Source organism: Camelus dromedarius, chromosome 10 (assembly GCF_036321535.1).
Source record: "Camelus dromedarius isolate mCamDro1 chromosome 10, mCamDro1.pat, whole genome shotgun sequence".
In the NCBI taxonomy this organism is placed as follows: domain Eukaryota; kingdom Metazoa; phylum Chordata; class Mammalia; order Artiodactyla; family Camelidae; genus Camelus; species Camelus dromedarius.
The window spans coordinates 73,808,774-73,835,524 of record NC_087445.1 but is presented as its reverse complement, the minus strand read 5'-3'; the positions used below and the strand labels follow the sequence as shown (position 1 = coordinate 73,835,524).

At 46.7% G+C, this 26,751-nt stretch overlaps 1 protein-coding gene across 5 annotated transcripts in view; it reads right to left on the bottom strand.

The window, feature by feature from the left end:
* FUBP3 (far upstream element binding protein 3) overlaps window positions 1-26,751 on the bottom strand; it is a 47,885-nt gene that overhangs the window by 8,650 nt on the left and 12,484 nt on the right. For 2 of the 5 annotated variants that reach the window (XM_010984218.3, XM_031450705.2), the window contains exons 3-12: window positions 17,921-17,954; window positions 15,510-15,559; window positions 15,080-15,151; window positions 13,744-13,801; window positions 11,585-11,747; window positions 10,188-10,286; window positions 7,575-7,679; window positions 6,397-6,499; window positions 5,263-5,363; window positions 3,090-3,231 (exon numbers count right to left, since the gene is read on the bottom strand). In XM_010984218.3, the coding sequence (XP_010982520.2) occupies window positions 3,090-3,231; window positions 5,263-5,363; window positions 6,397-6,499; window positions 7,575-7,679; window positions 10,188-10,286; window positions 11,585-11,747; window positions 13,744-13,801; window positions 15,080-15,151; window positions 15,510-15,559; window positions 17,921-17,954 (927 nt within the window). Of the gene's footprint in view, window positions 1-3,089; window positions 3,232-5,262; window positions 5,364-6,396; window positions 6,500-7,574; window positions 7,680-10,187; window positions 10,287-11,584; window positions 11,748-13,743; window positions 13,802-15,079; window positions 15,152-15,509; window positions 15,560-17,920; window positions 17,955-24,028; window positions 24,315-24,356; window positions 24,431-26,751 lie in introns of those variants that run through there. The other 3 variants (XM_064490617.1, XM_031450706.2, XM_031450704.2) reach the window with 3 other exon arrangements.

The window sequence follows — 26,751 nt, the reverse complement described above, 5'->3', positions numbered from 1 at the left end:
TGTGAGAGTCCCAGTCTCTTAACGAAATTTGTGTAACAAAAGCTCCACCAGTTTAACAATGGTTTGATTCTTCTTTTCAAATTTCACAGAACTTACGGATCAGCTCTGCTCAATCAGGGCGGGGGAGCCACAATACGAGGAAAACTTGCAGCACGGAGTTTTACAATCTGTATAAAATCTGGTGCAGGGTACCAGGGAACCCCAAAAGAAAGACTAAAGGCCAGTCTCTGTGTCATTCCCTCCCCACCCAGAGTCTAAACTAACCCCAAATGACACTTGCCATTTCACTGGAACTCGTCCACAATCCTTCAAACACTCCAACCTGCCTTCCACCCGCACTGCTGGACAGCCACGTCTCAACACCCCTCCATGGAGGAGGTAAGTAAGGGGCACCAAGCGCAGGCAAGCCCGCATCTCATCTCATCTCATCTCATCCTGAAAGCACGATGGGGCTCTGCAGGGGTCAAGAAGCAAAGAGGAGCCTGGGTCCAGCCGTCCTTCCTGAAGGCAGCGCGAGTGGCCCTTACACGGCAGGAAGGAAACCAGGAGATGCTGGCATTCAAGAAAGCTTGGTTCAGTGTCGGTTTGGGTAGTTTAAAATTTAAAAGCAAATTAAAAAAAAAGAAAAAAAGAAAAAAAAATCCAGCCGACCAAAGTACCGTGCGCATGATTTTCTTAAGAGAACTGCTCCAGTTTAAGACAAGTGTCCTTACATTTTCCACCTTGAGCAAACACTGGTCACGGGGACAGCACTGGCCAAGGTGGAAAGTCACACCGTCTTCAGCAGCTTCGCTTTGCTTCCAGGTACGTGCAGGCACCCCCTCCCCAGCCCTGTAACTACTGATGTTTGCTTGTCGGTTGTGAATTTTATCTTCTTTGCATCATGAAAAGCAAGCAGCTTCGCTCCTGAGCGAGTGTTTTGGGGGAGCAACAAAGAGCTAAGAACACACGGAGCCGTTTGCACTGCACACCCAGGGCCCGAAGGAGTCCTCCACCTCCACGCAGACCACTGGGTCAGCGAGGCAAGAGCACAAAAGGGCATGCATGTCTGAGACTGAGAACCCCAAGGGCCCGGCCAAGTTCCCTCCATCAGGCACTTGGACCAGCAGCTCCACAGACTCTCCCCTGAGGCCCTGTGCGCATGCTAATAGGGTGAGGAGGTACTGCAAAACTGCACGGGGCCGGAAGGAGTTAATTTAAGTTCATCTTCCTTCAAAATGAGGTCACCAGCTTGGCACATGGTGGCTGTCTACAGACACATTCAGCAGCCTGCTCCATTCTTTCACCTGACGAGGGGCAGAAGCGACTCACCAGTGGCCCCCCGGCTGGACGTGAAATCGTAAAGCAATTAATCAAACCTGCTAAAAGGCTTGGCTGACAAGTGCGGGGCTGGCCACACTATCTGTCACTATTGCTGTATTTATCATGGAAATCCAGCAGGGGCCCAGGGAGGTGCAGCGTCTGTCCAAGGCTGGAGCTGGGGGGAGCAGGCCCTGCCTGCGTGTGGCTCCTCTCACCCACGCACCTTTCCCAAAGGGAGACCTCAGACCTGCCCGTTGGGGGAGGGGGTTATAGAAGGACACCCCCACCCTGAGCCCCCCATCCCAACACAACTTCCTGGACTTCTGGAGGCTGCTCCTGGAGCACCAGGACACAGCTTCAGCTACTGCTCCATTCTGTTGTCACTGCCTCTGGGGATCACTTAAGATAATGTGGCAGAGGACAAACTACGAGAAACTGTCACAGTGAAGACAGTGAGGCTCTGCCAGGTCTAAGAAGACATTTCACACGAAAACCTGACAAAATGTCTCAAAAGGCTCGGAAACCTAGGTCTGATTCTCAAAGTATACGCATCAACTGGATTTAACAGCACGGTGCCCCAGATGCTGGTCCGGGTGGCACGTCTGGCTCAGCACAGCACTTGGGCAGCTGCCAGTATCCATCAAACACCTCCCAGCACGCACACCCTGCCAGCAAGTTACAACAAACCCACACTGCTTCTATCACCTCTGGGAGGTTAATAACCCAAGGGTCGCACAGATACAGGAGAAAAACATTATAAGAGCGTAAAACACACACTGTCCAAGTGGGGCTGAGTGCAGATTCTGGGAGGTGAATGAGGGACAGGAGGAATCCAACCCCGTGCCAGCTCGTGAGGACGTGCCCGGCAGGCTCAGCGCTCTGCTGGTGACGGCGTTCCCAACCACACTCCGTCCGTGGGATGCCAGCACCCCTCCAACAGCTAAAGATGTCTGGTGAGCACAGAAATCGGGGAAACTCCAGGGAGAAGACTGTGTTTATTTCTTCCATAGGTTGTTAAGTACACATGGAGGGAATAAACAGACAAATACAAAACCCAAGGCCAACTCTAGTTTCCTGCCAGCTTAGAGGGCAGTGAGGCCAAGCCCACTGCTCCCGTGTCCTGCTCTCCGCAGCCTCTGGGGCCCAGGGCCAGCCCAGACAGACCAGCAACGAGGGCCTAGAAACCTGCCTGCTCCCCTCTGCCTCTCCTGAAGGATGGGAAGGAGCCACATTAGCCATTAACGAGGGTTTCTACCTAATGTTCTCTGAAATGCCTAGAAACAACTAACAAATCAATTTTTATTTCCCTCCACAGGGTGTCTGTTACTCATGGTGAATATGTTGAAAAAATAAAAACCATTTTCATGTGTCGTGTCAATAAAGACCAAACATCCAAATCCAGGAAGGAAAAAAGTGACGCACTTGTCAGAAAGCAATCTCCACCTGGGGAAATTATCTTAACGGTTCCTCTAAGTCCCTTGGAGGTGAGTTAACCGCCAATTAGTCGATCAACAAACATTCAGAGGCCCCTCATCTTGTGCAGAGTGCCTTTCAACAACCCCATCTGCTGCTCACACGTGGTGATGAAGCCACTGCTCTGCCCCATGCGCGGGAAGACCAAGCAAAAGAGGGTTCCTGTGGAAGGCAGCTGAGGCCCCAGACCTGGCCCCTTAGCCAAGTGCAATGAACAGGATGAGCCTCCCGCTTTAAGATATTACATGTGGCCCGTCTGCTCTCGGGTCAAACAGCTGGAGGGGGGACGGCAAACCACAGCAGCTGCCTCTTACCTTTGCCTATGACGAGGCCACACTTATCCGCCGGCACCGTGTATGTTATCTCCTGGATGCCACCAGGGGCTCCCACGCTCCAGTCACCACGGCCACGGCCTCTTCCTCTCGCTACTGCCAAGCCCCCAAAGCCATCTCTTTCCTGGGAAGGAAGCAGAGCTCAAGTTATGATTTCTGCCACTGCCACCAGCACTGTTTTTTTGTCTCCAGGGAGGAGGTTAAGTGACAGGATGTAATCAATGGCACGCATTAGAACCTGAGCACCTTTCCACATTTCAGATTCTGAAGTGTTCTTCAAAACCAGAATTAACACAAATCACAGGCGTATTCAAGGAGACATGTGCAGATAAATGCATGTGGTTACATAAACAGAACAAATATACACAACTAAAACAGGCAGTCAGATATAAATTTCTAAGTCTGGAGCTCAGTGCCCTTATCCCTTGAGTTTTAATTACTGGGCCCTCACCTACAGGTGTTGGATGGTTTTCCTCTCGATGCTGAGGCTGCCCTTCCCTGTGGCTAATGCATGCTGGGCCTACCAGAAGCCAGATATTAGATGCTGAAGAACTATGAGCTTTTGAAAGTGACACATTAAGCGGCAACGTATGACATCTGACCCTCCCCCGACAAGTCTGCTATAAAGAACAATCCAGACACTGCTGTGAGTCAGAACACCTTGCAGTCCAACCAGCAAAAGAATAAAAGGGTTTTAAAGAAAAACTGGTTGCCCCACTTCCCAAAACAAGGAGGAACAAGCCAGGTGCTTCGGCCTGTGGTCCAGGGCTGGAGAAGTCTGACTCATTCTCACACTGCTTCGCCACAGAGAGCAAAATCCACACCCAACGCCTAACAGAGGAAGACTCCTTTCATTCAAGGGTGACACATCTCATTCCAGCCTTGGTCTAGCCTTGGTCCTCTGAGTCACACTGGAGCTGCAGCATTTAAAATCGGTTTAATGTTGAGGGCAAACCTGGGCTGAGAGCTCCTTCACGGTGAAGAAAAATGTTGGGCAGAACCTATTCCTGTCCATTAAGGGTAAACCGAACATTTACCTAGAATCTAACCCAGTGGAAAGCCGAGCTAACTGGAGTGCTTTCTGACACACTCTGCTTTTATGAGCAACAAATGACAAGTCGACGAGGTACTTTTCAATATCTGTGTTAAAACACACGCACGCAGCCAATGTTCTGGGTATGCTGCAGTTTCTCTAAGACAAGGCTGTCTCCTAAACACCTCACAGCCTTTGCAGCTCTGGGTTCATCAATTCTCACAACTAAAAAGGACGTTAGCATCAATTAGTCACCCTCTCCTGAACTTCTCTAAGAACTGCCTGGGACTGTACGTGAAGCCCAAGCACTCTCTGGGATACTGTGATTCAGGAGATCTGGGGTGAGGGTCTATAAATCTGTAACTTCAGCAGGTACCTCCCCCACCCCAGGTGACTTAGGGAATCACATACACCACCTGGTACAAACTCCTTGGTTAGCTGCTAAGAAAACTATGCCAAGAGGGGTTCAAAGGTTTGCCTAAGGTCACATGAAAAACAGCAGAGCTGGGATGATCTCCAACCTCTTGCTTCTTTCTTCAGCTCCCATCATTCTCAGACTTTCCTTGGTCCTACAAAGCTGGGGGACACACCATGCCAAGCCACCACCAGTTACAGTGGTTCCCCAGAGCAGTTCACAGCGGGGACAGGTGGATCCTCACAGTATCACAAAAGCCGGCTCACACTCTAGAGAAAGATGTGCATGGAATCAAGTGCATGAAGACAGTTTTAAAAACTTGGAGGATCGTGAAGTGCTTTCTAAAGCTACGATTAGACTTTACCTGTAGTTTATAACAGGGACACTCGATTGTCTGAAACGTGGCAATTTGCATTATCTCCCCCAAACAGTTTAAACAATTGTGAACTTACTGTGTAAAGAAAATCTAAATCCTAGGATGATAAAGACAGAAAAGTAATAACCTAGCAAGAGAAAAAAAGGTAGGAAAGAGACAGATGTTGAGAAGGCACTGGCTATAATCTTAGAGGGAGATAACTGACAAGAGCACTGGTTTCCAAAAATGTGACTTGAGAGGCGGGTGACTGCTTCACGGTGCTGCCCTGAGAGCGGGTGGCACTTGCTCCTTCTGCGGGTGAGAGAGCTCAACTCCAGAGAGCCAGACCCACCTGCGCTGTGAGAATAAGCTCGTTGATGGCGTGTGCCGCATGCTGGCACCGATCTGGGGGTCCCATGACCTGCGCAGCTCTCTCTGGACTGATGCCATCATCTGTGTGGAACAAGGTGAGAGACGGGATTAGGAAAAGCCCAACCTCAGAAGGAAACCAAGATCAATCTGATTTACAATCAGTATTCCCATCAGTACCAGAGGGGTGATAATCAGAATGTCACCAGAGGGAACTGGTGACCTTCACATGAAGAAGGGGGCTTTGAAGAGCCTGGAGAAGAACATGGTTTCGGACCCAGAGCTGGCAGCCATCTCCCCAACCAGGGTGTTGGGGAGTCTGAGGCCATGGTAGGGTGGAGGGTGCCTTGCTATGTGGTGGGGACTCCCTGGGACAAGCAAGGGTAGTACTGTGATGGCCACTCGATTAAACAGTGTTGCAGTGTGGTGACCAAAAACAAACGAACAAAAGCATCACCAGATTCGGGGAGACTTTTGGATAAGGAAATATATTACAGCCACATAATTTTGCATGGTCCATGTCAATACTCATTTCTTATGCAATTATATTTTAAAAAAGATATTATAGAAACTAAATTAAACTAAAAGTAAACAAAACTCAAGGAAAACAGAGTTGCGCCATGGCACTAATTTCTAAGTAGTCCATCATATTTTCTCCTCTTCAGAGAACTAAGAAAAATACATTGTAGACAGTTCTGCTCACGAAAGTAAACTTATAAAATTTAAAGAACTGTCCTTTACTCTAAGATTTTTTATGGTTTTAAGTTACCTTTAAAGTTATGAAATCAAAATAACAATTTTTTTTAACATCTTTATGTGGCACAATTAAAGGCTGGAAATGCTATGTTGATTTCCTCCAATTCTATCAGTCTAAAGGAAAAAAGAAAAAGGCCTGGAAACCCCCAGGCTAGAGTGTCCTGGCACAAGAAGGATGACCCGGCCAGCAAATCAAGTGAAGAAATGAGGGCCAGAGGAGAAACCCAGACTGAAAAGTTGCAAGAGAGAGGGAGAATGAGAGAGAGCACACACACGACGCGCTAGTTACAAAGCCCTCGTTCTGTGAGGTGCGTGTAATTCTTCATCATGCTGAGGACTTTCAAAAATCATCAAAACCAACCTGGTTTGAACTGAATTCTCACACCGGCGTCGTTCTGGATCTTCTTGATCATCTCCCCATTCCTTCCTATTACAATCCCAACAGCAAACCTAGGCACAGACACCTAAGTGCAGAGAAAACAAAGCCTCATCAGAGCTTTTCTGCAGACCTGTCTCTTCTGCAAACCTGTTGTGTATATACAAACAACAACTTGATTTTTATTACAGTGCATTCCTGGAAATGATACAATAAGCATATTTTTTCCTCTTAGGGGAAATATTATGTTTGATGACTGCATTCCTGTGCATTAAATGCATCCAGTAGGTCTGAGGTTTGATTGAAAAATAGTTACAAAAGGCAAGTAAAACAAATATAAACCTGATAAAGATACCAAAAAAGTTTTAAGATTGAAAATTAAAATTTTATCTTCTAAGTTCTATGTAATAAGCATAAATATACTATACACACTGATTATACTACAACCCTTTAAAATGGTTTCTTTCTTCTCATTCTTTTATTGTGGTAAAATATATACAACATAGTATTTATCATTTTAACCACTTGTAAATATACATTTCAGTGGCATTAAATACATTCACACTGTTATGTAACCATTGCCAGTATCTATACCCCAAACCTTTTTCATCACCCCCAGCTGAAAACTCTATCTATTAAACCACAGTGTCTCCTTCTCCAGCCCCTGGTAACCACTACTCTACCTTCTGTCTCTATGAATTTGCCTATTCCTCACATAAGTGGACCATACAATACTTGCGCTTCTGTATCTGGCTTATTTTACTAAGCATAATGTTTGTAAGGCCCATCTGTGCTGCAGTGTCTTATCAAGGATGCATTTTAACCCCATTCCACTTCATCAATATAACAGGCTTCCAAATTTGATACAATCACAATACGGATCACCATGAAAACCTGGACTTTGGTCTTCACCTGAGCAGTGGGATAAGCTTTGAAGCACAACCCCAAGCCAGGGGGGGTGGCCCCACTCCCTGAAATGCACATGCTGGCTGGCACCCCTCACTACAGCCGACACCCCCCTACGCCCCCACCGCCGGAAGCATGCGTACTTGCAGGGTTCTGCAGGTGAGACAAGCGTTAAACAACTTGCTCAAGGTTCAAGAGCAAGCAGAAGCGTGACTTACAGCCTCAAACTTGCCCGCTAACCTGTGACTCCAGCATACCTCTATACTGCCTCCTCCCAGCCGCGAGCTGAAGTCACCACGGGCGCCGCGAAAGTCGGCTTGCTCTTTTTCCCGGATGATCTCTAATACCATTTCTCTCGCTTGCTGTGGAAACACAGACACAAGGCATTATGGAGACCAGTATCCTGAAAACAGACTTGACATCAGGGGAACTTTCAAGATCAAACCCTTTTAAATTGGGCTTAAGGCCTCCAAAGGCACTCAGCTGCGGGAGAACTCACTATATTATTACCTTATTTTGACACAGGGCGGGCTGGCTGCTGGTGAGCAGTGTATCGTGTACATTAAACCTTAAATGACGTATTCTTTACGTTTCCCAAAATGTCCACACAGATAAGGGTTCACTGTCTTCTACACTACAGTTGGGTCAGCACATGAGCTGGGTCAGGGCTTGATTATGGTCGCCCCAACGTATTTCTGATATGCCATTTTTTTTCTAGCAAAAAGAGGGTTTTCTGAGAGCTCTGAATGTGGACGGCGCCACGGGAAAGAAGACCTCCCCAAGGCACCCCGTGGCAGAGGAGCTACGGGGAGGTAACGGGGAAAACCTTCCAGCGTCACAGCTCGAAGAGCTCTCCTACCAACTGGCAAACCTACCACCGCACCGACGGTCTCCAAGGCACATTCAGTGTCCTCTCCTCCAAGAATGCCCAGTCAGTCAGTCCACCCCGCCCAGACTAGCACCAGCCCCACGGGAACCTGGGCTAAGGAGCAGCCGTGCAGGACAACTCAAGGTCATGTGGGAACCCAGACTGAGTCCTGGTTCTGGAAAAACCAAACCAAACCAAGAAAACCCAAAACAGCAACGTCTTAGGACATTTGGAGAAAGCTGCATATGGACTGGCTCTAAGACGATGTTACAGGATTAGTTATTTTCTTAGGCCCGGTGTTACAGGAAGAAATTTTATTCTTAGGAGATAACACACTGCAGAACTTAGAGCTGGAAAGTCATAATATCCATCATTTATTTACAAATGGTTAGGCAAAAAAACTAAACTAAAATATACACACAAATGTGAAATAAGTAGGTCGGGGGTATACAAATGTCCACTGTACTAGCTCTTTAATTTTTCTATATATTTGAAGTTTTTCCACAATAAAAAGTTGGGAAGAGAAAAAAAACAAAACAAAACCCCAAAATCCCCAAACAACAATTTACTTTAAATACAGCAGACAGCTTCTCCCAAATAAAAACCACAAAATACACAGTTTTAAAATTAAAAAAATACTAAAAACCTTTCTTTATGGTAATTTTCCTGCAAATTCATGAAACATCAATGAAATAAGCTCCTTGCCCGGGTATTTTTCCTACAAAAGATAAGTCAAAGAAGGCAAGCGTGGAGGGCTTCTGGGAGGCAGGCATCCTGGCGTCCAGCACAGCTCTCCACTCCGTCCACAGAGCTCTACGAAACCACAGCGGCAGAGCCCAAAAGCTGGACTGGACGAGTTGAGGGAGGAAAGGTTGGTGCAGCCTGACAGGTTATAACGCGGGGGGACCCGACCAGGCAGGAGAGGAGCGAAGGGCTGCACTGCTGACTGGAGCCTAAGCAACGAAGCCATTGTAATCACTGGCCCTCAGTTCTGTTGTAAAATCATTATTTTACACACAAACCTTGACCGAGAAAAAACTACCAACAATACCATTTGAGCTGAGCTGAGCGACAGTGTTAAAAACTAGGGGAGCAGAAGTTGATGCAACATTGTACACTGACTGTATTTCAATTAAAAAAAAAAACAAGAAAAATCAGGGGAAATCATCTGCCAGAGACTGGTGACCTCCACTGGATCTGAGCCCCAGAGCTCCTACAGGGGGACGGCTGTGGCTGATGGCTCGCAAGGTGCATCACTCTGGAGCTACTCTAAGTGCAGCAGAGGCAAGGCAGGCTGCAGGGGACAGGAAAGAGAGCATTCCTGTCTCATGGGAAGAGACACAATCCTACACCCACAGCCCACCCACGCTCCTGCTAACGGCCCAAAAGCTGGAGGGTGGAAGCACCTCAGGTGATTCAGAACTAAGCCCCTTACTGCTGTCAGCACCTGGGGCCGTCCTCTGTGGCACACAGGATGCCTGCTACGAGGGCACACAGGGCCTCGTGTGGTACTGGCACCTCTGGTCACCTCCCACCTCAGCCAGAGTTCTTACAAAAACAGGTTTAGAAAGAGAACAAATAAAAGCCTAAATGGAGCCTGCATCTGAGCTGAATACAGGTCGACACTGAAAACTGCCTCTAATCAGTGCTTCGCCATCCAACAAAACCTTCTGTGTTTACAGAAAAGTTCTGCACACGGGCTGTCGCTGACGGCAGCCACCATCCACACGTGGCTCTGAGCACTCCAGGCCAGTGTAAACGAGGAACTCACTATGTAATTGGAATGAATTCCAATGGCCACACATGGCCAGCAGCGCTTGCGCTGGCAGCACAACCCGAGTTCCTTTCATTGTCAAACTTGGTTTGGGAAGACAGCTTACCTTAAATCAAGGAACACCCAGTTTTGTAACTTTCTGAATGACATAAAAAAGTGCTCCAAGTACTCCTACTCTGATTGATACTGCTTCCCCCCGGGACCTGCTTGACCCAGTTTCTCTCCTACCTGTACTTTAAACGGGTCTCCAGTGATGCGAAGAGGCTTGTCTGCCCCCGTCGGCAACGGGCCATCCTGGATCATGACCATCTTCACACCTGTCCGCTCCTGTGGGCACACATGGGCATGGCTCTCACTGTCACGAAGAGGAATGAATACAGGGCGGCACCACAAGCCGCAGGGGGTCGGTCACGTCCACGGTAAGACACATCCACCTACACAAGCACTGCCCTCCGAGCCGGCCCGGGAAGCCGGCCTGAGAACACTGCCACGCCAGCCGCGCCTGAGAGCTTCCAAGCGTGACACTCAAAACCACTTCCCCAAACTCTCCTCCTTTTCTGGTCCCTGGAATACTTAAATATTACAGAGCTATCTTCACATAATGCTAGGCACTGAGCCAGGTGCTCTACTGAACAGCATCTGGTCAGAGCTCCCGCGCAGCCCTGAGAGGGAAGGGTGCCGAGCAAGCTGCCCGAGGTTCCAGAGCCGATGAGGTAGGCACCGAAGTTTGGATTCTGGGATTCTAACCCCTGAACTCTTAAAAGTCTATACTAGAGCACCTTCCACAACCCCAGAGCACACAAGCAAGTCACAACTCCGATCCACAACTTGCAAAGTCCAAAAGCTCTGAATTAAAAATTTGTTCCTAACTGAATTTGGCTCCAAAACTAACCTGAACTCATGTAAGTGAATTTCAAGACTTCCTCTCGTTGAGTGTGACTGTTACTACATTTGGCCATGGGAAGATACATTTGATTACGGGGTGCAGCCCCAGACCTTGCTGGGGGTATTAAATTCGAAAACACAGTCAGCCCCAAGCATCTAAGATGAGGGACTCTGGAGCTCACAGCAGCAGATGCTCACGGAGCACTTACTCAGTAATGGGCTCTGTGCTGAGGGTCTTATATAATATAAAATACCGGGTATTATTTCAGCTCATTACGACAGTGAGGCTGACACTCCCTGCTCTTACAGACGAGGACCCTGAGCCTTAGAAAAGTACCTGAACATAGGTCTAAGATCACACAGCCAACGAGCGGGAGTGCTGCTGGCTGAGGGCCCCTGGCTCTGGACACAGTACTCCTGTCCGAGATGTTGTCACCTGACGGTAAAAGCAGTCCTGCCAGGGCTTCATGGCCGTGGTGGATGCTGCAAGTTCACGGGGACCCCAGGACTTGGGAGTCATAGCTGGCATCAATCAAGCCTGGTCACAGTAAACGTTCAGGAAACATCTGGAATGGAGGAACTGTGGAAGCACCTGGGCAGAGACTCTGAGGGAGCTCTGCACCGTGGTGCACGGCCTGCCCAGCTGGGGAGAGCCACAGCCACAACAAAACCTCCCGAACAGGGAAGCTGGAGAAAGGTGAAGGCCTGCTAAAGCGCCACTCTGCGAAGGGCTCACGTACCTGCAACTGCTTGATTGTTTCCCCTCCTTTGCCGATGACCAGACCCACTTTCGAGGCGGGGATGAGAATCTCCTGGACTGTGCTGTTGCCGTCTATGTCATTATGAAAGCCGGGTCCATTCCGACAGCGGTCCACGATCTGGCCCAGGAGCCGTTTGGCTTGTCTTCGGGAGGGAAAAGAACCACAGGAGAACCAGCATGAAATGAACACTCCAGGCGCCCGGGAAGGGGAAACATGAAGGAGTCAAAGCAGCCCTCCAGCCAGCTCCAGCTCCTGCCCCACAACCCAGGAGGCCTCTGCCATCCGCCACGCTACTGGGCTGGAATTTAAAAGCAACACACACCGTAATGCCAACGTCCCAACGCAGCCCCCTTGCAGTCTGCCCTCTGCTCATGCCTGTGTCTTGTATTCATTCCACAGACACGTCTCGTCTCTTACTGGGATGCCCTCTGCTCTGGTGGCAGAGTCTACCTTCAATCCCTCTGCATCTCTCTCTGCTCCCCAGTCCAGCAGAACCCTTCTCACAGAGTATACGCTCAACAGACGTTTGTTAAATAAGGGCAGGAGAGAGAGCAATGAGAAAGATGGGAAGAAAGGAAGCAAGGGTTAGTAGTCACCGTCAGAATTCCTAAACTCTGAATTTCTTCTCCGTCACCAACCAGAATGCTCGATGACTTTTAAGCTAAGGCTACGAATCACCAGTTTGGTTTCAAGGGGTGGGAACAGGAGGCAGGGTTCGATGCAGCTGTACAGTTATAGTCACCTGCTTTGCTCTTTCTCATGTCAGATTTTTAAGATCCCACATTTCATGTGGAATTTTATGCTGCTTTCTCTGGAGATGGGGGAGGGAAACCACAGTGTTAAAAAAAACAGCACAACCCAGCCTACCGAGGTCATCTGTGGGGCCAGTTTCCTTTTCTGCACCAGAATCTCCCCGGATGTCACTTGCAGAATTTGTTCTTTAAATCACCATGCATAATCTATCTTGTGGTTCCTTTAACAGGGAAAAATTCAGCTACTAAACAGGCTGGTTGTACCATGCACTGAGGAAAACAAAATTGTTTCCACCTAAAGTTATAATCCCACTGTCTTGACTGCTTGGGTAGAACAGGAAGCAGGAATATTTAGAAGAGTAGGAAGAAAGAAGAAAAAGGCAGGAAATACTGCTGCCTTTTGTGGTCTCGAGCCTTTGTGTATAGAATCAGCCTTGTACTCGTCTCAGTTACAGCAGCTTTTTAATATTTTGCTTGTGTACTAGATTAACCTGTGTTGGAAGAAAAATGCCTTGACTCCAGCAAAAGCATCCTGCTTGCCCTATAATGCACACCTGCCAGCGATATTTATTCTGGTTCACTGCTTGCAACATTACAGCAGAACAAGAGAATTTAAACTCATCTAGACTCCCTGAGAAATGGAAACAATAAAACAGCCCTACCTATTGAGCCAGATATAATCTCAGCATCCCTGTCCCCAAACGCAACACTACTCAGTAGATTGAAAGAGGAGAGCGAGCAGACTCTACGTTAGTACATGCCCCTTCCCCAGGAGGTTCTTGGATTTACGAGGCCTACATCTGGTACAAGGCTCCGAGCATGCGTGTACCAGGGTAGGAGAGCAATGCTGGTCTTAAGGCTGTTGTAAGGGCCCCAAAAGTCAAGACACCCTCTAGCCGGTCTGTATGGCCCTCAGAGTACAGCAATGGCCACAAAGAGTGGATTCATTTGCTTCACAAATATCAGTGGAATCGGCCCCAGCAAATGACCTGACACCAGGATTCTCAATGGTGCACAAAGTGACAGGCTCACTAATCCAGACCTGCTCAGGCAAAGGAGGTATTAACAAGGAAGAAGTAAGTTGATTAGAGCATTCAGGCAGGGTGAACGTACACTCTTGAGAACCTCATTTATGAAGGAGGTGTTATGACAGCTGTGAGAAATCTGTAGGGTCTGAAAAAAAGGTAACACCCTGCGTGTTTAAGTAACGGAAAAACTCTCCTGGTGTGGCAACCTCCCAGATCCTTCTCTATAGAAGCACCTGCTTTTGGGGCCAGACTGCAGCCCAGCTCAACAGTGTTCGGTAACAATTTTGCCCTTCCATTTCTCCCCATTTGGGGAAGGAGGAAGAAGAGTGAAAGGAAAAAGTAAATAAAATAAACTTACTCAATACTTTCTGGGGTTCCGGTAAGTACACAGGGCCTCTCTGGAATCCCAGAACTCTCTATAAGAAGAATCAAGAAGATGAGGTGTGTTGGTGGGCATCAGGCAACCTGTACCTTTGCCTCTGTGTACAGACTGTCTCTCTGGGCTGGTTCCTACATCAGCCCACAGAAGCCCAGGCTCCCAAAAAAAGACAGTTTGCCTCCACTTGTGGAGAGGATATCAAGCTGGTAGCTCCACCCTAGAGTCTCAAAATAAAAACAGGTCCTGCAGGGGAGCTGGGAGGACGCAGCAGAGGTTTCTGAGGTGGTCCTAATCACCAGTCTCAGGTTCGTATCTGACCCACTTGTGTGCTCGTCAGTGCTGAGTCACTTAACATGCTTTTCCCTCAGTTTCTCCGTTTGCAGAGCACTTTGATGCTTATTTGTCTGCAAATAGCTCTGAGGAACACTAGTAAGGAATTTAATGGTATGCACATCAGAGTTATTACCAGTTATTGCATGAATATCCCAAAAGAACAGTGACATCTATGTGGAACTGGTTCTGGGCTATTCGACGGGAGAGGAAAAAGATCTTACTTTCCAACACCACACATGACGCTTTACTTTGACCCTAAAAAATTGCCTCTGAAAATTCTTACTCAAAGGAAAAAAAAAATTAAAGAGAAATAGCTAACAGCAGTAACGGCCTTCAAAACACTATACTAAGCATCTTTTAAAATGACAAACATTTCTGTAGTTGAATGTCCTCCAAACCCCCTCCTCCGCTGTGGAAAGAGGTCAAACTCAGATGATGAAACTATAAATAAAATGAAAAACTCTTCTTCCTCAATTTGTCTCTCCATATCACACGGTCAAAATGGACTCAACTGGGAAAGGTCCTGAGCTGTGTTGAACATGTGCTAATTTAGCCAGAACCTCCAGCTGGCCTCTTTCCACAAAGGGCAGGCACGGGGAGCTGGCGAGCAGTCTTCCGGCGTGAGCCCAGAGCCACAGGACTCCTCCACGCCCCACAATGTCTGGCATAACATTCTGGTGCAGAAAACAGTGGTCCTAGACTGGCAGGTGTGTAAGGGGCGGGGGGGCCACGTCGGGCCGAGAGCTGCAGAGGGAGGGCCTCCCCAGAAGCCAGATGGGCAGCACCATGTCTGGGCCCACTTCTGCTCTGGCTTTCCTGGTTCTCGGCTGGCCAGCTCTAGAAGTGCAAGGACCACGGCAATCACATACACTTACCCGAGCCCCTCAACTTCCAAGCAGCAAGCAAAGGTACTAAATCTGAAAGCTCTGTAAAAAAGACTGATTTCAGCCAAACTGAGATCTATGAAGAAGGTAGCCCTTACCTGAAGCAATCTGAATTTTGCAACCAGATTCTGCTTGAATTCGTGAAATCTGCTCTCCTCCCCGGCCGATAACTGAAATAAATTGAACAGGGTCAGAATATGCCCTTATGCTGTATTTAAGCACACATAAATGACTTAATTTAACAAACATTTACACTTGGCTCCACAGCACAACAGACGGGGTTGGACTCAGCGAGCCCGCAGAAATCGTACATGAAACACAGCAGACGATAAAGGGGGCTCTGGCTGAGGTGAGAAGAGAGGGGGGAGCCCACAGCCCAACATTCTGGTCTCCCCCTCAACCCAGAGAGAGACCTGCAGTACTTCGGGGCTCCAGAGAACACAGTGTGCATGCAAAGCACCTTACGACAAGTAACACTCACACTGAGAGACAGGAATTAGAGAAAAAGTAAATAATGTGGCTACTTACTAAATCCAACCATTTTATCAGGTACTTTGAATTCTTCTGTTATTACTGCCCTAAAAACAAAGAACATTTTTGGAAAAATACATAGAATAAAGAATTCTGCAGTCATTTTAGGTTCCCCAAATTTCCCACACTGGCAATGTTAAAAGATAAAGACTTAAAATAAACCCTGCCAATGGGGCCAACAAGCCCACAAGCACCCACAAAGACTGTCACCTAACGAGCCCCTTGCTGAGTCACTCCTCGAAAAGATCTAAGCCTCCTCTTTCCTCATGTCACAGGAAGAAACCTCTGTTTCTTCATTAAACCATTAACTCCACTAACACCTGCCTTTCCTTCATAGAGCTACTCCCAGCACTGCTCACACCTGAAGACTTTTTGGGGTTTGGGAGAGCATTTAGACTTCTATTCTGGTCTCCTCCCTAGATGAAGAGAGATTGGACTACTCTCCAACATTCCTTGTTTCCCAATCTAATTTACTGCCTTCTGGCTTCCCTCCAATTTGTCTGCCTTAAATTAGGGTGAAATGCCCCAAATGGAACCAGTATCCAGCAGAGGCCTAATCAGTGTTGACCAGTACGGAATAATTACCTTGCTTACTCTGCAAGGTACTTCTGTCAAATGCTATCCCATCCATTATGTACTTTTTTTTTTTTAAACTACTGCACTGGCTCTTTCAAACAAGTCTTCAAATTTGCCATAGAGTGAGTGTACTGTGGACAATATCCAATTTGCCCAACACCCCAGAAAGCAATTAAATCTAAACATCTACCTTAGGAGGAAGCTAAATGCAAGCAGTTTAAGAAAAAAAGTAAGCATTTTAAAACATCTCTCACACAGCTGGATTTTTACCCATCATGGAAAGGACTGAATAAAGTGCATGTGTTCCAGGGAAGTGCAGCATTTAGCAGAAATGCAACAGCATAAGGAGCATCGCACTGCAGCATTAGGCTGGCAGCAAACAGAGTCTCCTTGCGGTTACATGCTCAGATTTCATACACACAGGGATTCTCTCCACCTCTTGGGATATCCGAATCCACACCGAAATCAGGCAATTCCTGGCTTTCTAAATCAGTAACAGTGTGGACGTTAATGTCAAGACTCAGCTGACCTAACAATATACCCTGCAGTAAGTGTGGGGTCCCTGCTGGGACGTCCCCTGACTGTGGTGAAGGGCAACGGTGCTCCTGCTTGTGGAGCCACGTGCAGCAGTGCAGCAGAAGCTGCCTATGCTCAGGAAACAGTACTGGGGAATTTACTAGAAGGGGTTCAACACTATCACAACTCCGAATGTCACAAAACTCAGGCAGTTCCTCAGCCCCCAGGAACAATTTCAGCAGACTCTCTTTGAGGAAGACACCTATTAAGATGAATTGCTCTGGGCTTCCTGGAAGACAGAGCTCTACTACTCTAAATGCAAGACTGAAACTGGTCTAATGTACAAAGTATAAACATTTTGGAAAGTAAAATCCTGATTAACTATGGCTTTATAGGAAAGTTACATTTGATATTAACACAACCTCATTTAAATGACTGTATTTTTAATTCATTAAAAATGAAGCAAAGAAACAACAATAACAAAAATCCAGGATAAATCTTCTGGTTAATTGATGCCTAGTGATATCCAGAAACGCAAACATTTGCAGAGAATACAAGAGAATATAACTGTATCACTGCTGGCGAAGGTTAAGGATAACATGTTACAGTAACAAATACATGCAGAAAATCTCATCCCTTAGGGAAGAGAAGCTGCAGCAGCTTGCTGTATACTTTACCCTTTTCAAAGGATAATACTGTGACCACAAATAACCCATCTTACAGACTGGTCTTCTTAAAGCCCAGAGGTCTCTGGATCTCTCTAAAGCCTCAATGTTTAAGGGAAGGTTGTGAGGGGTAACTAAGGAAGGAATCAACTGGGCACCCATCCAAGGTTCTGTGGCAAAGCCTCTCACCACAGCAGCGGTGGGGCCCAGCTACCGGCTCCCCGGGCTGTGACTCCCGGAGAACCACACACTCTATCTTGTGGAAGTCCAACAAGTCACGCTTGTTCAGCGCATCTTTTCTCAAGTGACGAGGTTAAGGATTCACAAAACACTGGGAAAATCATCACACCAGGAGGAAAATTTCATTCTCTCCTTTTAAATTCAGTGTATGTGGGCAGAAACAGCAGCTCCAACCTCCTAGAAGTCTTAAGTTTACATACAATAATAGCAGATTTTTAGTACCTTGCATTAGTTTACCCCTTCAGCTTACACTGTCTTGGGAAGGGCTACAAAAAAGTTGAGTCTTAAAGAAATCTAGCCCATGGTTTTTCACACTCTCAACCTCTGACTTTCTAACACTCTAGTACAGATGGTGGATCAATAAACAATTAGAAATGATCAATAAATAATAAAACATAACCCACTGCTTACCTTTGATGTACCAAGGCCCCTAACTGGTTACCTACTGTGGCAAAGAGAAAGAGAAAAGAAAAATCAAAGCATTAGCACGGATAAACTAACTTCATCCTTACGTGAGTTCTTACCATTTCAGGGGGAAAAAATAAAGGCAAAAAAGAAAGCAAACAGTAATTTAGGCTCAGTGGCTGAAATGAATGCGTTATATGATATGAAACAGGAGGGGACGTCTTGATCAACACAGTGTCTAACACAGTGTCCAGATGAACGCAGGATAAGACATTGATCTGTGTGTCCACATGCTGAGAGGCCTGGGAGAAAATCCTGCTTGCTAAATCCCTCTCAGTTCCTACCTCCCTCCTGCTCTGGGTCCAAACTCAATGTAAAGATGGTGAGGGTTCCTTCTCTTTTTAAAACAAATGAGAAGATTTAACCTCCTAGCTTGGAAGCATCGTTAAGGACGGCTCCAAGGCAGCTGGAGTCACTAAGAACGCGCACATATGTTCCTGCCAGCCACACCCTGCCCCCCCTCCCCTCCCCAAAGCATAAGTGTCCCAAGGAGAGAATCTGGCCTCCTCCCTCCTCAGGCCCCTCACTGACCCACCATCGCAGTCCGTACGCAGTGGACGCTAAGAGTAAGCAATTGCCTTTCAAGCCCATTTCACAGAGACAACAGTGCCCAACAGCCTCATTATGAAAACCAATCACATTCCCACAAAACCACTTCAGCTTTGCTTATTTTGTTCATTTCTCCTCTTTTCAGCTATCGATGAGTGTCTCCACCACCCATCAGCAAAAAATGATTCTGTGGTGTTTCTCTCTCAGAAAATGCAGCCCAGGAAACACAGTCAGCAGCAGACAACGAAGAAGTATAACTTCTAACCATATTACAAGGAATTGAATGATCCGTACAATATGCTAACAAGAGCATCCAAAAGTATGACTCTGGGGAAAGTTATCAGAAGGACAGATATGAGCTAAGTGGGGAAGGATCAATTACATCAACTTCAGAACAAAGAGTGAAGAGTGAAATGGTTTGACATCTGAAATACAGGACTCTAACTGCTCTTTCTGCTTGAACTTAACCCTGTCATCCTCTGACTGGAGAGGAGCTGACCATAAGAAGACCAAGGAAAAGAAACCATATTAATGATGTTTTAAAAGGAGAAGAAAAAAGCATAGAGAGACATGCTAGCTAAAAGTACACGAAGCTATTGAGTCAATACCGTATTTCTCCTGGATCGATAGCAAGATAATGGTCTGCAGCCAAAATATCGACATTATATACTATTAATCTGCTTATCTTGGGGAGAAGAGAATTATTTTCTATTGAATCTTAAAATTTTCTTTTTGCGTTTCCAGTTTGAATATGACAAAGGCCCTCACCTGGGAAGGCACTGCTCACGATTCCTAGTCCACGTGAACACTGGACAATCACCAGCTTAGGAAAGGAATCCTCATCACACATGCAGCCCTTGGATGTCGTGAGAGGAATGTCTACCGCCTAAGGCAGCGGGTGTGAACCCAACACGCTGCAGGAGAAGGCCCAGGACGGAGTGCTGGTGAGTTTGGTTACTGTTCCTATTTAAGGGTCAAGCTCAGCTTTCCGGCTTCCTGTCAGAACTCCCCTCCTAAGGGTAAAGAATCTAGTGAAGACAGAGGAACTAAGATGTCTTGAAATGATGCAAACACAGAGGAGAGGTGCCTATTCCCCACATGGGGCAATGTGGCCGGACCTTGGCTCCTGGTCCCCTGCACTGTTCGCTAAGAGATGTCAAGGCTGATGATCTCCCGATATTTCAGCCAAAAAAGCCACCGTAACAGAGTAAAGGGTAACACTACCATAAGGAACTTCATGAGATTCATGAGAACATTCAGAGGGCTCACGGTCAAAAGCCATTTGAAATTCTGTGCTCATCAAAAAGAAAAAAAGGAAATTCCTTTTTGTTGGCAAACTACGTGTCACAGGTGTCACACACACCTTATCATTTCTGACAGCCAGCTGCTCTGCTGACAAGCGGAGGTGACAGCCAGCTGCTCTGCTGACAAGCGGAGGTGCCTACAAAGATGGAAAATAAAAGCGCACACACTGTCGTCCCACACATAGATGGGACTGCTGAGAGCCACACCACCGAAGAATGAAATCAAATTCAAAACCAGATTCAACTCTCTGAGTTGGCGGACTCTTAGAAAGGACAAATTGCCTCCTCCTCCATGCAAATGCTGGAGCCCAAAGGCTGAAATGCGTGATTTAAAGTTTCATTCCTTTCAGAAACATTCCCATTTGGTACCTAAAAATGAAAACCAGGAGTCAGATAAGGGGCATTGGGCATTCATACAGCAAACTAATAATGTCCAACTCCACAAACGGGCGCCTTGTCCCAGTCTTCATGATGAAGTGGGGTAAGACGAGGGAGGCACGTGGGAACACCTATCAAGCTCAATTGAATGGTAACTATAGTCATTTTACTGTGAAAAAGGAAAAATGCTGAATAAAATCAGTCCCATTTCCTGTTAATAGTACCTGCTGGTCGACAACGGTTCATTTGCTTCCAAAGCTCCCCCGTGCACCCGCCCGGCACAGGTGCGCACGCGCACACGGGCGTGGGCCTCACTCGCCCTGCGCAGTATGTAGTGGGAAGCTGCCTGGGCTATGGAAGAATAGGAGCTTCCCAGAGAAAACATTCATGCCACAATATGAGAAATCCCTTCTGAAGAGTAGCAACACTCTGCCATTTCAGTAATGGTCTTTGAAAAAAATAAGACGCTGGACACATTTTTTCCCCATTAGTGAGGAGGAAAGAAGCCTCCACCTTCCTTGCCTCCAAAGAAATACTAACAAAACATCACTGAGGAGCACATCCAACTTTATAATACACAACAACTTTAATACTTAAGTCCCTACTCCTCCCCCAAAAAAAGCCCAAGGGAAAAGCAGCCACCACCCCTTGTAACAGCGCGGACGACACACGCTGGCCTGGTGCACAGAGCAGCAGACCCGCGGCAGGTGAACGCGCAGGTCGGGAGGGGGAACGTCAGGGTTTCTCCATGACTGGCAAAACAAACTGATAAATCTTCCGCTTCAGCCTTCGAAAACAATCTTCCTGTGCCCTGCTTGGATTCCACTCTCCCCTGACTCTCACCAGTGCCTTTCCAAACCCTAGTTAAGGTCAGTGATACTTATAGTCAGCGAGCTGCAGTGACTTCTGCAGTTCTCAAAGCATTTTTTAAAAGCTTTTCTCCAAGGACAATACAAAGGTTTCCTGTGTTCTAAGACAGCAACTCTCGCCCCAAAGCCACAAAACACTGGCATGCTAAATTCAGCTGAAAATCCCGAGACAAGTAACCTGTTACTAGTTTTGCAAACTATTATTTTTGTAAAGTGAGAGTCAATTCAAGTTTATCTCAATATCGTCCCTCTCACTTGCAGTCTCACAGGCTCTGTGAGTGGAAAGAACACCGCCACCAGCTTCAGAGAGTGCTTCTCGAGGGGCCTCACCTCACCTGCACGAACCCACTTAGTTCCACAAGAGGCCCAGGAGGAAGACGCTGTTATTACCAGTCACACTTCGCTAATGAAGGCGCAGTCACACCCGAGCCCTCAGAAAAGGGTCCGCGTGGCCTCTGCACCCCTCACGCCTTTCAGGCACTGGGCACTGTGCCAGGTCCTGAGGATAAAACGGTGAGCAAGGTCATCTTTGTCTTCAAGAAGCTTCAAGTCTAGTGGGGAAAGGAGAGCACTCCACGATGAGCAGCAACCTCGCCTCATCTCCAGGCGGCGGCGATGCTAGGAACCCCACCTGCACCCCTCCCTAGTTCAAGGGCCTATCCAAGAACCTCTGGAGGAAAATTAAGAGGAAAAATAAAGGCTAGAATGCTTATTTACAGCACTATGCCCTATTTTCATTTCATCCAGTGGTTATGAAATCAATTTCGGGGGTCATGACCAGGTTTATTAAAAAATAAAATAGCTTTTTGGGGTTGGCTTTTTTCACTCAGCACAATTCCCTGGACATCCAACCAGGCTGCTGCAGGTATCAATGGTTTGATTCTTACATTGCTGAGTGGCATCCCGTGGGTACCATGGATATACCAGATTGTTAACCATTCACCTGTTGAAGGACATCTGGGCTGTTTTCAGTCTGGCGCTATTAGGAAGAAAGCTGCTATCAAGATCTGTGAACACATTTTTGTGTCAACACAAGTTTTCCTTTCTTGGGAATAAATGCCCAGGAGTGTAACTGGCCTGAATGGCAAGTGCATGTTTAGTTTTTTAAGTTTTCCAGAGAGACTGCAACATAAGATGTGTTTTTAAAAGCTTATAAGGTGGTTCTCACATCTACCAGAGTAAAGAGCCACTCTGGGTCATATATTCCCTGAAAGAAATTCAAAAAGCTATGAACCCCTTTTGATTTGAAAATTAAATTCTTCCCTAGGTTAGCAGGTACAAATAACATTCAGGGACTGTATACACTTCAATTACAGCTCTGTTGCAGCACAGGAGATATAGCTCATTCATCTTCATGGAAAATGTCTACCATTTCATCTACTTGGCTAAGCCAACCGTCAAACCAACCAGTCAGATCATACTTTGCCAGGGAAGAGAAAACTCACTTCCTGTTTCCAACTCACACCTGTGTTAACGTGAAGCCCTGTGACTCTCAATCACTTCTGAATTATAATTCTAAAATGGACAGACCGTATGGAGGGGAGGGAGGAGGGGATAACATGAGCCTTTGCCGTGAGTTGCTATCTGGATAAAAATAAATTAGGCCCTGTCTTTTTTAATATCTCTCACCAAGACTCTCATGCTTTATCATCTTGGGATTCCCCACTCAAAATCTTGGACTCACCCCTTTTGAGGCATCTGAGGATTTTACCACTCCCAGTGATGAACCACCACAAATCAAAGGTGATGTGAAAAAAAAAGGGGAGGATGGAAAGAAGGGCCCGTGTGGTGTCCCCAGTGCAGACACACTTCTCAGAGAGATCCATTTTAGGAAAGGATGCACAGAAGTACAAGAGGTGGAGAAGGATTCCGTGAAACCAGTGCATCCCCCTAACCCCGGGAGGACGTCACTGCTGACGACACCCCTGACCCCGTCCCTACTCTGTGAAAAGCAGATCTTCCCCACCCGCTCGGACTCTCAGGAACTGAGTTTTACTCTTGGCTCTTCACCCCTGCAGCATCCATGATTACCCTCCAGGTAGGGAAAGTACCCACATCCCTGAGATGCATTTTCCTCTCACTCCCAAGTAGAGACTCAGGCACTCGCAGGGCCTGGCCTGATGAGGTGCGCACAGAGGCCACAGTCCAGACGCCCCACTATGCGCCTGCAAGGACCCTGGCCCGCACCACTGCTAAGCTCGGGAACCTCTCTTCCCTCTCCTCTTTCTCCTCTCCTTGAAAGCCTGGAATTTGAGACAATGTTTCCTCTTCATTCTTTCCCCCCCCACTCTTTGCCTTTTGCCACTGAGTGCTGAAACAAAACTTGAAATATTCTATTCCAACCTTCCTGTAAATAATTCGTTAGTACACCTAAAACTCTTCTTCCTTCACTCCACAAGAAGATCATCAATACAAACAATATGAAATTAGAAAGTGTGGTAAATCTAAAAAGGTACTACATAAATATCAAAGGGAAGTCTTTGGTAGAAAGGGCAGGGATATTTTCAAAGTCACCAGGGTTACACCTACCCCTGGCAATGGCAGGAACAGTGCTTTTTCCACCCGAAGTTCTGACTTTGATGCCACCCTCTACAGAGAGGACAGGCAAAGAGTGTGGTCTGTTTGATTCAACTCAAAACGCTCAAGGGGACATGGTTACCTAAAGCTCTCCTGGGGTGAAAAACTGAAGATGCTTCCACTGCTCCTAGAAATATAGAGGGGACAGTGGGAGAAGAGCCTTTTCCAGCTGCCAAACACCTCTACAGTGAACATGAGAAATCATGTGTTCTGTTGGGTAGTCGAGGCAGTTAGAGAATGGAACCTGAGACAGGGAGATTTGTTTAAGGAAGAGGAAGGTGGGACCCTCTGCACACCTTCCTAGATTAAGAGTAAGCAAGTGTTAGAGTTAATCATTTAACAAGGCTGATTTTAGATCAGAGGTTGGCAGACTATACCTGAAAGCCCGCTGTCCGCTTACAAACGAGGCGCTGGCACGCAGCCACGCTCACTGTTTACGCATCATCCGTGGCTGCTTTCCAGCTCCAACGGCAGGGCTGAGTGGGTGGGACACAGACCATCGGGCCTGAAAGCCGAAAATATTTACTACATGGTCCTTTAAGAAAAAGCTTGTCAACTTCTGATTCTGATTAAATTTAAATCTGTACTTCTAAACAACTTAGCTAGTACTATTCTCTTACGTCTGGTGCTTACTTTTCCAAAATTTCCTAAATGCTAATCATAGGATATGCAGAGGGAGAATTTAAGTATCAAGCGTTTACTCACCCACTCTATGAGGTAGGTAGGGAAATAGAGAAACCGTCCCTGTGATCACAGCAGGTAGAATGTAGCAGGAGAGGGAGGTGATGTACCCTCATACCTGCAGAAACAAAGCAGAAGCTATGTGCCCCAAGGAGGGGACAAGTGAACTGCTTTGGAAGTCAGAGCAGAGTGCAATTTACTAGCCCCTGGTGAGGTGGGTATGTGAAAAAGGGAGGAAGAAGGGAAAAGGGGATGAGAGAAAATAAAGAGGCTAGGTGGCACCTCAGCAGGGCACTGAAGAAAGTCAAAAGATGAGGATGAGGACAGCTTTCCAGGAGGAAGCCGCATCAATTCTGAGACTGAAGGCTGGGAGTGAGCCAGGTGAAGAGCTGGGATGGGGGAAGCGCTTCCGGAAAGGCAAAGAGAAGAATGTGACCAGGCTGCTGCAGGGCGCGAGGCCAGAAGGGCAGGGCTGCGCTGGCCAGCTTAGGAGGGGCTGGGCCCCTGGTTACCGAAAGCAGTCACAGAGCAGAGGGATGGAGCTGGCTTGATTGGCTCCAGGGGTAGCATGAAGAAAGTACCGGGTGGAAATGTTGCTGAGATCAGCAGCGAGCTTTCTGAACTGGTAGGGTGCACCTCAAAGGCTTAAAAACATAGGTGTCAAGACTAAAGATGCTGATAGTTAAAACTACCTTACCTGAAGCTGGAGGCCAGTAGAATGACTGCTCTTCCCAGGTCAGGGCACCAAGGCGGGGTCTAAAAGCTGCACTCTGAACTCCTGCTGGGTTCTGCGCAGGCTGGTGAGGCAGTCGGACAGACAACTCAAAACTGCCGTGGAACACAACTAGCCCAAAACCCCTTCTATGTCAAGAACAAACCTTCCCCTGTTTGACCGTCTGGCACTTTTTTCAATCCCTCTCATTCATACACTTGTTTGCCAGCCTCAATGTCCTGAATAAGCCCTACGTTAAGGTTCTTTCTGGTTAACTTAAGAGTTGAAGCACTTTTAAACAGACACAAAAATCACCTCCAAAAACTTCTAGGAGACTGAACTTTAACCTCCAAAAGGTTAAAGAACCTGGCTTCACAGGAAAGTTAGAAAGTTCATATTGCCAAAGAAGTGATCCTGTCCAAAAAACAAAAACAAAAACAAAAACAAAAACAAAAAACCCCCAACAAACCCAAGCCAAAACAAACAAAAAACTTGCAAAGCCTTTGGAAATCTTTATTGCTAACAAAAAAAGTGCCAGGATTCCTGCTTGTCGTGGTCTCTGCTTTTCTTAACTTTCATCTCACAAACAACATGACTGTAACCCTTAGCAAGCTGCTGGGTAAACACAAGCATCCCTTTCCTTGACAGGATCTGTTTATCCACGTATTTAGTCAAGAGAATACAACTGGCCCAGTGACCTTATCCCTGTCAGGAGACAGCTGACAAAGAGGTGGTGGCTGGCCCAAAGTGCCCAGCTCTCCCTAAGCTCAACAACAAACCTCAAATTCTACACGTAGAGACTCACTTGGAGAAAAGTAATCTCTGTAATTCTGTTATTTAAACAGAATAGAGGATTAACTTTATCAAATGCCAAGTGTAGTGCAGAATGTAAAAAGCCTGAGGGAAATTTCCTGTACTTCAAATACAGTCTGGTGTTACTTAAGACACAGGCCTGGGGATGATGGGAGACCTGGCCTGATGCAAAAAGGTTCTTTCCTACTGTAAGAAGACTTAATATTTAGAAGGAGGACGAAGAGAAACTGTGTTCATCTTCTGAGTACGAGGACTTAGTCATCCAAAGGCAGACATGCAAAAAATTATGGTTCTCAAAAAAAAAAAAAAGGTGACAATACACAATAAAACAATGAACTGGAACGTTAAGAGACTCTGGATTTACTGGTGACTTACCAGCTAGAGTGTGCACAGGATTAATGGAGAAAAAAGGCTAAGACGTCAGAGGTTTCATCTGCAAACTCTTAGGTGATCATTTTACAAAGGACCTAGATACAAGTTCTGTTCTCTACGGCACAAGTTTTACACTTTGACACCATGCAGTAGGCAAACACAAGGCCGAGAGCTATGGAATGTATTGATCTCAATTTCTGGAAACAGTGGGCCAGAGAGACACTGTCCATTAATGAGACATGTGCTCAGAGCCAGACAACTTAGTGTAATTTTTATATTGATGTCCCATAAGAGGGACTGAAGCATGATTGCTCCCAAAAGGTAGAAAGGTTACTTTGAATAACAGCTTCTTCCTAAGGCAAAAATGCAGATAATGCAATCACTTGTATCTGGTCTAAGAAATCACAAATACGGCATCACTAACATCGGGTACCACTGCAGAGTTTAAATGGTCACCTTAGTTCCAACGGCCCTGGGGTAGATTTTCTGTCTGTGATCATAAACATAATTTTTTTTTATGTA